We start from the raw sequence: 13,915 nt of genomic DNA, 5'->3' as shown, positions 1-13,915 counted from the left end.
GTCTTAACCCATTTTTAGAGAATGTGACAAGGTTAGGAGGGGATTAGGATTAGGTTTAAAGACATCTTCTAGAAGAGTCTAGAATTTGGATGAGGATAAAGACTTTCTAGAATAGTCTAGAACTTCCTAGGATGACGATGAAGACTTTCTAGAAGAGTCTAGAACTTCTTAGGATGAGGATAAATTAGATTTTTAGGAAATAAATAAAGTTTTATTTATTTCAAGGGTTTGGGTTGAGGAGATATTTATTAAAACTTTTTTAATAAACATGAGAATTAATATTTAATCTTAATTAAATATTTTGAGTTGGGATTAGGGGTAGGAAATGATGGGATTAGCCTTTAATCAAAATTAAAAAAGGATTAGAAGATTATGGAAGAGGTTAGTGGTCTTAAGGAAATTGGCCAAGTTTTGGGCAAAAAATAATTTTTTTCTTTATTTTGGGTTTTTTGGTCAATTTATTAATTAAATAATTAATAAATAAGGAAATAATGTTTAAATAAGATTTAAACATTTTTGGGAGGGATTCCTTAATTAAATATTTTTAATTAAGATAAAGGGATTTAATGGCATAAAAATAAATAAATTAATTAAATAATTAATTAATTAATAAATGATGATGTCATCAGGAATTTTTCAAAAAATAAAAATACTTTATTTTCTAAAGGTTTTTAGGTGTCTACAGTTACAAGTTGTATAACATCTATAGTTACAACTATAGCAGTGGTTGCATAATCTTTGATACTATTCTCTTCCAACAATAACAAAATTTTGGCCTTCTAGACACCAAAACTTGAGGCACCATCCAATCTGTCTAAAGAGATCAAAATTTATTTCCTAGGGCAAAACTCTTCTACCCTCAACAACACTTTGACACCATGTGAAAGTTAACACTATTGCAATCATTGATTATTAATCTCCTATCATAACTAATTATTAAACAGCAAAAAAAAAATTCATAGCTAATATCAAAAAATAACACAACTTCAACTTCACCAATAAATATAGAAAGAAATTCAAAACACAAAGAATGCAATATTTTTGGACAAATCATCCCTGAAAAAACCCCTAAGGGAAAACCAATTCTATAGATGAGGAATTATATTAACTTCAGCAAATCAAGAGATACAAAATTTCTTGCCTCTCACTAATAGAATTCAGACAACCTCCTAATTTCTCTTGTTGATATTCCTCCGCTGTTATCCCCAATGCTATCACTACACCCTTGCTAACATTGCATGACTATTTTCTATCGGCGCAAACTCATTTGCTAACACTACAAATGCTTCTAAAACTCTTCTTTTTCTCTATTCTGTTCTATTCTCCAAATGCCTCCCTTGACCCCCTTTTATACTACTTAACCAAGAGGTTTCTAGTTGCTTCTTAATTTAAAAAACCTAACCAACAGGTTACTAGTGGCTTCTAGAAGGAGTCAATTAATTAAAAAATATTTTTTCGTAACTCTAAAATTATTTTCCAATTAATCATATATGGATGAACAGTTGTGCAAGCTACTAAAATTAATAGGACTATTGTCTATCTCTCAAACATGCATTATTATAGTTTGATATTTAGAATGGAGTTTCTCTTGGTTTTTCATATATGTTTTATATAATAACTAGCAAAGAAATGGATGATCATCCACTTTTAGTTGGCTCAGCTTTGTAAGAAGAAGAGGAAGATTATTGTCTACCTCTTAGCCAATGTTTCTCAAGTTTCTTATAATAATTAGTCGATATAATAGAGAGAAAGCATGTAAAGAATGTAGTAGTGCTTCAATGTGAGTATAAAAAGATAAAGTTTTTAGTAAATTAAATTTGATTTTTATGTGTATGATTATCTAATTATTTGTAGTTGGTGTTTTTATAGTGGATGGATTCAATATGATATTTTGATCAGAATTTAAGTATGTAGTTTATGAGTTAAATTTATTAATACATATTTTTTTATTAGTAGTGTTTTCAAATAATTATATTTCATAAGAATGAAGTTCATTTTTAATAATCATTATATCTAGTTAATTTTGGTAAAGTTGAAATATAGGGACTTCTCTTAAGTAGACTATCATCTCAATACTAGTCTAATTGAAGTGTATCTAATCATAAAGTTTCCTATAAGATTAAGTTATCCTGGCTTTCTACGTCATTTACTATCATGAAAGATTCATTCTTTTCAACAATAAAATTGATAAATACTAAAAATTTAGAGAACGTTTTATACTAGATTATTATTATTATTGCAAAAGTTTCTCTTTTTAGAAGTGACCTTTAAAATAGAAAACCTCCATGTTTCATAAAATTTGATTAATAGTTTGAATTTTTAAGTCATTTCTTTGATTTTCATTGTTGGCTTTGGTATCTCAAGATTTATCTCATCTAAGAAAATTATGCAAACTAATAAGAAACAATTGGAAAATAGGGGTAGAGTCAACAAGGGCAAGTAGAATATGGTGGAAACTCAGTTGGCTTCTAATATCTTCTTGAATAAAATTATTTGATTGCTTGCATAGAGGATGATAGACATATGTCCATATTTCATTGCCACACATCGATAAAGAACATGAATAGTTGTATTGACTACTACATAATGTTTATGTAGGACATGTATTTTTTCTACTACCCTTGTAGTTATGTGGATAACAAACTTCAATTATGAAACACCTTATTTTTTCCATTTTACTATTTGATTAAATTAAACTAGATTTAGCACTCAAATGTGTTGTCATTTGTCTTTTACTATGGAATTCTTTTTGTCTCTTTTTTAAGTGTTAATTTTAAAATTATTGAAAATGTTTCTTGCATTATGTGTTAATACATATCCATGATATATTTCAAAAATTGCATTAAGATGTAAAGCAATTTAGTCATAATAAGAATTATTTGTGGTTTATGTATAGATCTATAATTTTTTCAAAATTCAAGTCAAAATACAAGTATAAATATATATGAAATCTATTCTTAGTAATTTCTATGCAAAATGGTTAGGCATGGAGGATGCCTATAAATGAATGTCCCAATAATCATAACTTGTTGTTTCCAATAAAATTTATTATTTGAGTAGAATCGTGATACTTGTTTTTGGAGAAAAAGGGTGGGTAGTGGCCATTAGATGGTGGTCTAGCGGATTTTAATTAGCGAAATACAATTAATAGTAATTGGAACATGGACAATAGTTGGTGCTTTTCACCTAGCAATTTATATTACATCCATTTCAATCCTAAATATACATAGCTCAAATTGCAAAAAAACTTGCAACCAAAATATTCATTACAATAGCCTCTTGTAATGAATGTTGTCACCAATTATTATGCTAGTTTATAGTTTTTCTACTACACATCTTTTTATGTGTTAAGGTTTTTTTTCTATCATGCTCATGATGAATATTAACAAAAAATACAAGGAGTAGATTGCATAAAATGTTCTAGTCACAACCTTACATATTAGTATCAGTATTGAACTAAATCTCTTTCTTTTGTGTGTATCACTATTAAACTAAATCTCTTCTAAACTTTCTTGTTGAAATATTATGTGAAATTCAACTCAAAATTGATGCTACAGGTATATGGATGTGTTATGTTTGGAAGTTGAGAGCCTTGGTTGAGGTAACTACTATGTTGAATATTTTTTATTTTGTTAAATTCTTCCTTAAGGATTCTAGTTTATTAGGATGAATCATCTTTATCTTAAGAACTGGTATTCAATTTTAATTCAAGTTCTTTTACGGGTTCATTTTCTTCAGTTTCTATTAGAATGTTAAAACAAAAAATTATTTTATCTCTACTATAAATTGTTTCTGGTAATCTTGTGCTACGCATATGATCGAATATGATTTTCCTTTTTATTTATTTTTTATATTTTTGTAGAAAATAATAAGATGATCTCTCCTCATATTACATTGTATTCAAAATATATAATATTAATGAAACAAATAGAACTTAAGATTCTACTATTATTAATATTTCTTGTGGTAAATTTAGTCATGCAAAGGCTACTTTCGTGGATGTTGTTTGATAGAAAAAGTGAAAATTCATGAGTGCTTCAAGGTTTTTAGCACTATTTAGGAGGTTTAGGAACTCAATACAGAGAAATCTCCTATTTTTAGTACAACATTAGATGCCTCTTTAAAAGTTGTAGGGTAAGATTAAGTTTGTTCCTCGAGTCTTATGAATTATCCTCATTATATGAAAATATATCTTCGAGGGAAGCATCATTGTACTATAGAAAAACAAAAATCTTTAGATATTGTTTTTTCAAAACCACCCTTTGTTTGGGCTAGTTTCTTGCAATGTATTGTTATGCCATGGTCAAGCTTGAAGTGTCATATATGATACTCTTGGCTATCATTTAGTGTTGAAATTAGCATATTTATTTGCCTTTCTCTTATATAATTGTTTGAATTAGCTAATTAAAAAATTTATTATCCACTTGTAAAATGAAACTATAATAAAAACTAAAATGATTAATAAAATAAAATCTATAATAAATAAAACTAAAAATCAGAACAAACTATTCAAATTGTAAAATAATTTTAAGACAAACATGAATTACTACCAACGAAATATAACATGACAACACCTTAAACAAAATTATTTAAAATAACATAAGAATTATACTATTCTCACCTTAAAAGAAAAAAGAAAAAAGACGTCATGCACATCATTATAATATCTAAGATATTTTTAATATTAACTAACTTATTAATCAGAGAACACCCCGCAACATTATAGAGATACAAATTTGTAGTTTATTTTTTACTTGATTATCTTAGTAATTAGACAAATAAGAAGTTGCTTAGTTCGTTGGAAAATTAGTTCAACTTCTTAGCAAAACTAAATTGGGTTCATCGTTACCATTTGGAATTATCAATAAACAGCACGGTATATAGGTGCCAGATGCTCCTCCATCAACTTTGCCTTGTTGGACGACAGTACAATCCAGCCGGCACGCAAGTCTTATCATTTTCCTCTTGTCCGACCGTGTTACTTCAGGGTCAGTGCCGGCCATACAGGACGGTTTAATGTCTATATATTGAGTGAAGCTCATGCCACCTTCAAATCAATTCAGCTAATCTCTTTGTTTTCTCTGCTGTTCATTTCTGCCCATACAAGTTCAATTCGGAAAGAGTTAGGTTGAAAATCTATTGAAATGGAGGCATTTAGTGGTTTGAAGAACATAGCAGCAATAATGTTTGTAGTGATGATGATGGTGGGAGTGAGAGTTGAATGTGAAGATCCTGATCTGGTAACAGATTTCGATCTTTCAAGTGGGGCAGCCATTAACGAGCACTTCTTCACATTTAATGGATTGAGGGGAGTTGGCTCCAATCCAACCGCCAGTGGGAGCATCAAAATAAGCAGGGCGAGCCAGCAAGAATTTGCAGGGCTGAAGGGTCTCGGTGTGTCCTACGCCTTCTTTGAATTAGGGGCCAACAGTGTCGTTCCTCCTCACTATCATCCCCGTGCGAGTGAATTGCACCTCATTTTAGATGGATCACTCACAGTGGCTTTTGTGGACACCACCAACAAGCTGTTCAACAAGACTCTCTATGCGGGGGACATGTTTGTGTTTCCAAAGGGGATGATGCACTACCAGATCAATCTTGACATGTACAAACCTGTTCTTGCCATCTCTGCTTTTGGTAGTGCAAATCCGGGTACTGTTTTGCTTCCTTCCACTCTCTTCGGCTCTGGAATTGCTGATGTTGTTCTACAAAAGTCTTTCAAGATCTCACCTGAAACCTTGTCCACGCTCAAGGCTCCCTTCCTCTAGTAGAATGGGTTCACTTTGACTAAATCGGATATCGGATGTAGTCAACGATAGTGTAATCTATAGCTAGCAGATGATTGCAAGCTCATAATTATTCTATTTAGCAGATGATGAAGGAATGGGGTTATGAATTATGGATTGTTGTAGTGGAATTAGCGGGAAGGACTCATTATGAGTCTTTGTCGTTAACGTAGAAGACTAGATAGTTTCATTTCAGTCTTTTATTAATGTTAGATTCTTGGAAAAGGCGCTGTGTAATTCTTCCTTGTCTAAATTTAAAGTTGTTGAATAATGTTGTATTTTTAGATGAATATTAATTAATTTGAAATTTTATTTTGGAGTTATTTTGTAGAAGTATTTTCTTTTAGTTTGTAAGAATTCTATAAAATTTATTATGAGTACATCTAGTATATTGAAGTGGACTACGCATTTGTCATGCATAATATGGAGATTTTCATTTTACCCACGTGTCTACTTTTGGTTCTATTCCTTGTAATGACTATAGACGAAGTGAATTTGTTATAAAAGATTTATTTGTATCTAGTGATGTGACAGTAGAATGAAGAGCATAGTGCATCAATTGATGTGCATTTTCTTAAAATTGTAGAAGACACTTTTAATTATTTATATTTAATGGCCTTCTCTATCTCACTACCTCGCTCTTCTTCTTGGAGAAATTGGACATCTCTATTAAGTTGAGATAGAAAAGTAATTTTTATAAAAAAATTGTGTCTTTTTTGAATCTACTTCCCCACAATTTTGATAACACCCTCTTCTGTGAGAAACTTGTACCAAATTATAAAACCTAATTTTGGCCTAATTCTATAATGAATAGGGTAGCTTATCCTCATCTAGGGTAAAGTTTTGAAAGACTTAGATTTATATTTATGATCCAATTTTTTTCTCTCATGGTTCATATTTTTCCCCTAAATTGTCAGAGTTAGTGGTGCCTCAATTTTCTTTTATCTCTTTATATTAAGGTTAATGATTAGAATCTTGTTTATTTAGCCTCTTCAAATGCTAGATTTCTTTCAAATTTAACAAAAAAAATTCAGCAACTAATAGCATTTATTATTCATAGTGGAAGTTTTCATAAGATGCATAATTTGTGGTTGGATTTTGATTTCTTATTATGAAGCTTGTAATGTTATATTTGGTTCTAGGAGCTAGTTGTTAGCACATATTGCAAAGGACCGCAACACATTGAAGGGAATCATAGTCAATAGTAGGGTTGGGAATTTGGAAGGTTGGCATCTTCTTTCCACAAACACCAATTTTTGTTAAAGATATTATTATCTAATGTGTTTCAAAGTTTTTTCACATCACTTTAGGGACTTCTTTGTTTAGAATCATACAAATGTTTTGAGTCTCATACTCAACAAGGCTCTATAGAATAATTATGTTTCTCCATTTCTTCTCTTTGCAAAAATCTTTCTCAAGCCACTTCATTGTAGTTGATTTATTTTAATGTTTCATTTGTTTTAATGTTTAAACAATGAGTTCTCTCCCTAGATTTCTCCATTGTTTCCTTCTAATGGTCAAGCCCTACTAATTGGAAAAGGCTCCAAATTCTTTGATGCACATTCAAATAGTGGATGTAGATGATTTTATTTCCTACCTATGTGAAGAACAACTTTGGACATGGTATATAAATTATCAAAACTAGAATAAACAATTTGTTTCAATGCAGTGCCAGACGTCAATGTGCAAATTGTGAAGATCTAAATTAATGATCTTATGCTATAGTGTTAATTAAAAAAAAAAAAAACAGAGCATAAACAATGAACAACCACAATTAGAATACAAAATCTATTTTTATTGAATGTATATTCTAAAATTAAAGAGTACATTATAAAGAAAAACTAAAAGTCTCAACCTTGTACTTTGATGAAAGAAATTAGAGTTGACTACAATAAAAAAATTCTAAAAAATAACATGTAAAGAAATTGCATGATACAAAAGTTATGCATACAATGAAAACTAATTAAAAAATGATGCCTATGAAATTAACTACAACATGTAGTTTTATTAAGCATAAATAAAACAATCTAAAACAAGACTAATGCACACTCTTCACATTGTGAATGCACGAGTGGTGAGCGGTGAGTGCATGACTACAATACATGTGTTCTTGAGTGGTGCATGCTACAACAATGGTGAGTTTTTGAATGCAATGCATCCATTCTTGAGCAGTGAACAGTGCATGTTGCAAGAATGCATAATGCATGCCTTACATCTCCCCCTACCTGAACAATGGGAATGAGACCAAGTTTGAGTTGTCAAGGTAGTAAAACTGGATGTAGTGAGAGCTTTGGTGAAGATATCAACTATTAATCACATGTCAAGATATATTATCAATTAGTGCCAAAATACTTAATCATAATGAAAGACAATAATAATTGAGTTACCATTCTATAGGGTAAACCGAGCTCATAAAGTAACCAAGTCATCAATGCTAACCTTGTAGAAAGTAACAAGAGTCTAGTTGATAGTTCCCATTGAGTTGCAGTATCAACCGAGTTGATAGTATCTACTAGGCTTGAGGAAAACCAAGTTAAGCGCAATATTCTTGTTCCAATATAATGATCAAGATGGCAGAGCAATGTGAATCAATTCATCAATGTCCACTAAGTAAGAAACATGAATTTAGCATCCAATATTAGCCAAGTGCTATAGTTAGCCAATTTGACACTGTTGCCTGAGTTTCTTCAACATCGCCTGAGTAAGTCATTGGACCCAAGTTACAGTACTGAGACAACTTGGTAATTGTTTTTGGAAATAGTTATGTTGTAACCAACCTATATAGGAATTATTTGGATGGATATAAGTATGAAGTATTTAATTTATCCAAATAAAAGATGTATGAAATTGAAGAACATTAACAAATATGGAAGAGAAGACTATTTGAAGGCTACAAGCATTCCAAGGAAAGGAAGAGACTCATATATCACAGTCAAGTGATAAGTTTACTTGAAAGGATCTTCATTAGCTATCAGAGTTGCATATCAAAGATCAATCCATTGATTCATCCTAATAGGTGCATCAGTCCCAAATCCTTTAATTGGGTGGACCTAATAGTCCTTATTTCTCTTAACCAAGTAAGATCACTAGAAGTGATCATTTGTAAGCCTTAATAGGCCAACTTAATTACTACAATAGTGAGGCATTGTGGGTGTTATCCCCACCCTAGTTTTACGTTCTACTTGGAGGGTTTCTAGGTTACCAAATATTGTGTTATGGTATTGTTACTTTACTAGTTTATGCTTCTTGCATGCAAGTGGATTAGACAACTAAACAAAATGGGTTAAGTAGGAAGAAGTTTAAGTGGTTCTTGATTCACACCCCACCCCCATCCCCACCCCCACCCCCACCCCCACCCCCCCACCCAAAGTTATGTAGCTTGCATTATGTTTCCAACAATTGGTATCAGAGCAAGGTTCTCATATTAGAAATTTTAGTAGCTTAAGAGAAAATATCAGAGACAATGGAAGTATATAGGCTAGAGAAAGTCATCAAGAATTAAAAGTTGGATTTGCATGTGGCCATGGAACAAATCAAGAAACTAAAGAAGAAACTCTCTCAATCTCTGAAAAAAGGAAAAGAATTAGCAAAAATGATGAATGACAATCTCTACATAGAAGAAAGAATTGAAGATATTTGCAAAGAAAGAAGTTTAGATGAAGCAGATGCAACTATAGAAGATCTACTTGCGAGGAACCTTATTCTTCAAGAAGAAGTCAAAAAACTGAAAAGAAAATAAAAGATTCATTTACTCAAGATATGTAAAGTCATGGAAAAAAAGAACCAAGCTGAAAATGATAAAAATATGGCAGAAGAAGATAGAAGACTGCTCAACACTAGATTAGAAGAAAAAGATAATGAAATCCACTAGATTTCACTATATTAGGCAGATATGGAAAATTAGTTGAACAATGCAAATCAAGAAGTCATCAATATAAGGATAGAAAATGAAACACTTAGGAATGATCTTAGAGAAGAAAGAGAAACCAATGAAAGAATAATGAGATCACAAGAAAGCATGGTAGTTAGCTGGAATATGTCAAAATAGACCTAAAGGGAAAAAAGGATTGGGATACACTGAACAAGGAGGGTCATCACAACAAGGAAGTCATAACAATAAAAGACCTACATGGACTCATTGTTGAAAAACAAGGCATACTTTAAATAAATGTTTTTTTTTTTTTGGCGAAAGGTGACAAGCCACCATATATATATATATATATATATATATATATATATATATATTTGGTCCAAGGGCTTGTGAAGGGAAGAACTCAATAAGAAACCCTTCAGTCTTTACCTAGATTAGAAAAGTTGAGTGATATGTCACTATACAATTTAACAAAACTGATACCTTCGCTAAAAAATTACATTTATGAATAATATGAATTCACATGAAGAACAAAATTGTGAAGTTGACAACTTAATGCCCTAACAACCATAGCCTCAAATTGGCATGCAAAAGATTATAACAGAACCACCTCAACTATACCGATATCATGTTATATCTAGTACAATGCTCACCAAAAATCTAGTTGAATAAGTATGTAATCTGTCAATATGATTCCCACTCAATTTGAGAAGGTTCTTGATCTACCAAAAGGTCCAACCTACCCAAAGGGTTATCAATCTGCATAATGCTGATAGGCTATCAAACTGAAGACCCCACCATTCCAAATAGTGCCAATACATCATGATCATGCATAATAAGTTCATCAACTACACTAGCCTTAAATTTTAGTTGTTCACAAGCTTGAGGCAATAAATTGCCTCCCACAAAATTTTGAAAGTCTAAATTACTCTTATCATGCAAAAAACCACTCACCCCTGCATAGGGTAACACTCTCATTGTTAAGACATACTCACGAAGAGCACACCTAATACCTTCCATTCCAAGCAGCTTACCAAAACCAAGCCTATCTGCAATATGCTCCACCAAACTCAAATCTTGGAGGAGGTCAGTAACATATGTAAAGAAATGAGATAAAATATGTGATGGAAGGAAGACTTGTGGCTGCATTGAACACAAAGTTGCAGAACCTAGAATTTGTCTAAAACAATGCATGCAAACATCACAATTGATATTCAAATCTTCCTTTAGCTCATTTATTGGCACACTACTAAACCATGGGAGTTCACGATCTCTACCTGAGATGATAATATCTGCACATATTGTCCTAAATTGCCATGGCCCCTAAAACAAAATGCGCCAAGAAAACTCTAGGAAAAGCTACATATTTAACAAGTTTCATGACAATGGTAATTAATGGAACATTAAAGCCACCTTTTTACACCTTATATAGAATCCAGATCAAGCAAGGACCTTTTGAATGCCATGAGGTGGTCTAAATCTCTCAAATACATCCACATAATGTACCATAACTCTCAACTTGAAATTTGTAAATCTCCAAATCCACTATCAAATCTTGAATTAACTTGAGCAAAATTAAATACATCAAATCTGTACCAACCTTATTAAACACTGGCATGAACATCCTATTAATATTTCATACCTAGTTATAATGAGAACCTGAGTAGTTCAACCTATGTTAACCGACTGACTCGGCAAGCACTATACCCCTTCACACTTGGGCAACACTACATGATACTCGGTGGTCACTAAACCCAACCTAACTTGGTCAACACTAAATCCATTCATTCAAAAAACTTTCTAAGTCACTCGATTATTTATGAACCTAACCAAACTCGATAAACTCTGCATGAGGTCATTTGACCAACTTTATACCAAGTCACTCGGTAATCAATGAACCTGACCACATTCGATCAACTCTACATGGGGTCAATCAACCAACTTTAAACTGAGCAATTAAGTAATCAATGAATCTGATCATGTTTGATCAACACTTCATGGAGACAATTAGCCTACACTATACCAAGACACTCAGTAATCACTAAGACCACTTGGCAAATGCTAAACCCGAACTTCTCCAAAAACTTTTAACTCGACAGACTATGTACAACCATAATGAAATGATAAATGGACCAATCTAGAATTAATCAATTTTCTCTTTCTAGATTAAGGTAAATAAAGAGGGAAATTTGGTAGGTATAAAGTCTATAATATTTACCTTAGTAGCCTTCAAATTGTACCCAATATTAGATAAATTATCTGCAACCTAGTTTCCCTCCCTGAGGGTATGAGAGAAGGTCACCACTTAAAATTTATCAATCATTTCCCAAAATTTTTCCATAATAGAACCAAAATTCTAGTTCTGTGATTCTTTCTTTACACGTGAATTAATAAACACTAATAATCCCCCTCAATGTTTATATTAGTTATGCTTAGTTGAAGTGCCAGTTCTAAACCAAGTAAGAGTGCCATGGCTTCAGCTTTGTTATTTGTACCAATCGGCAATTTTTGAACCAACATACCCAACAGCTGTCCATTATGATCTCTTATACACACTCCAACACCCAATTCACTATGATTACCTCTCAAGTAGCCATCAAAGTTTAACTTACAAATTCCCCTAGCAGGGGGAATCCATTTAACCATCTTTCTGTTAAGTTTCCAACAAGGATCTCCTGAAGTAATTAGTTGGTAAGATGGAGAGGGTAAAGAAGCCCATCTATTAGCCAAAGTAATATCCCAACTTGTGACAATAAGATGTTCATAATTTCTTCTGATATATGTTACCACAACTTATCTAACTACAACTTCTAATGTTGATAGCACAGATTCAAATGTTGGGGGTTGATTTTGAAAAATCCTTTTATTCCTTTCCCACCAAATAGCCTAGATAACTATTGCTGGGATACACTTCCAAATACATGAATAATAAGAGTGGTTAATCAGGGTTGGCCAGTCTTGAAACATATCCCATAAGGTGTTAGGAAGGGGCATGCTTTAATTTAATTTTTTAAGAATGAAGATCCAACATTGATGTGCCAATTTACACTTAACAAAGAGGTGATCAATGTTCTCCTCTTCCTCCATGCATATTACACATTACATATTGTGAACAATATTTAGGTTTGATAACTTTTCTCCTATCAACATTCTCTTTTTTAAAGCTAACCAAGAAAAATTTCCTGCCTTTGGTAAGACTACAGGGTTCCAACAAAATTTGAATGCTTGAAGTGACTTATAACCAATTTCTATGTTCTTGGCAGCTAGGTAACCCAATTTAACCAAGTATTTTCCCTCTTGGGGTGGGTCCCAAATTAGTGTATCTAGGAGATTGTTACTAAAACAATCCTTGATTTACAAATACTGATAAATTCTTTTTTGATCTAATCAGGAATTGGTAACTTGTCTAGGTTTTTCCAAGTAACTATTCCTGAATTTAGATCAACAAATTGGAAATAATTAGCTACATAGGGACCCCATTTAGCATAGAAAATTGTAATCCAATTATCAAAAGATTGAGAGTTGCATAGTGAAGGAAGGCCATTCCATGAATCCTACCAAAAAAGTGCCTTAAAACCATTATTAATTTTCCAAGTCAAATATCTAGCAACTAAATCTCGAGATTCCACCAAGAAGTTCCAAACAGATGATCGTTTAGGCAAGTGTTCCATAGTAAAATTGTTGGAGGAGTCAAAAGAATCTAAATATTTTCTCTAGAAAATCCTACACAATTTAGCCTCATCTTTCTCATACAAAGACCAAACTAATTTTCTGCCAAAAGAAATATTTCTTAAGGCTAGATTGGGAAGATTAATCCCACCTTGATATTTTTCTAAAGACATTTCCTTTAATGAGATGAGAGGGATTTTGTTGTTACCTATTTTATTTTCTGACCATAAAAATTCCCAAATGATACCTTCAATCTACTTAATAATATGCCTGGGTCCTGATAATATATAGAACTAATAATTTGGGATAACTGATAAGATAGAATTGACTAAAAGAATTTTTCCAGATAGAGAGAGCCATCATACCTTCCAAGCCATAGTTCTAGCTTTAATTCTATCCGCTATACTTTTCTAGTAAGAAGCTTTATTACTGCTCGTGAAAAAGGGAACACCCAATTATGTAGATGGTAACTTTTCCTCCTCAAAATGAAGAATCCTTTTAATGCTTTGTACAATAGGTGGAGCTATATTGAAAAAGAAGATTCTAGATTTAACCATGCTGACCTTTTGACCTAATAACAATGACTATC

General features: G+C 32.0%; 1 protein-coding gene across 1 annotated transcript; it reads left to right on the top strand.

Moving 5' to 3' along the window:
* Nucleotides 1-5,144: 5,144 nt before the first annotated feature.
* Nucleotides 5,145-5,768, top strand: LOC149557599 (putative germin-like protein 9-2). Its single transcript, XM_089830350.1, has one exon. It carries the CDS (start codon nucleotides 5,145-5,147, stop codon nucleotides 5,766-5,768), a length of 624 nt encoding a protein of 207 aa, XP_089686476.1.
* Nucleotides 5,769-13,915: the final 8,147 nt, after the last annotated feature.

This window comes from Cupressus sempervirens, chromosome 5 (genome assembly GCF_028749045.1).
Source record: "Cupressus sempervirens isolate cs-2001-9-10 chromosome 5, ASM2874904v1, whole genome shotgun sequence".
NCBI classification, from domain to species: domain Eukaryota; kingdom Viridiplantae; phylum Streptophyta; class Pinopsida; order Cupressales; family Cupressaceae; genus Cupressus; species Cupressus sempervirens.
The sequence above is the reverse complement of the archived record's forward strand: the minus strand, read 5'-3'. Positions and strand labels throughout refer to the sequence as shown.

Excerpts from the sequence above, each read along its gene's own strand:
- LOC149557599 (XM_089830350.1), top strand. The coding sequence starts at position 5,145 with ATGGAGGCATTTAGTGGTTTGAAGAACATAGCAGCAATAATGTTTGTA.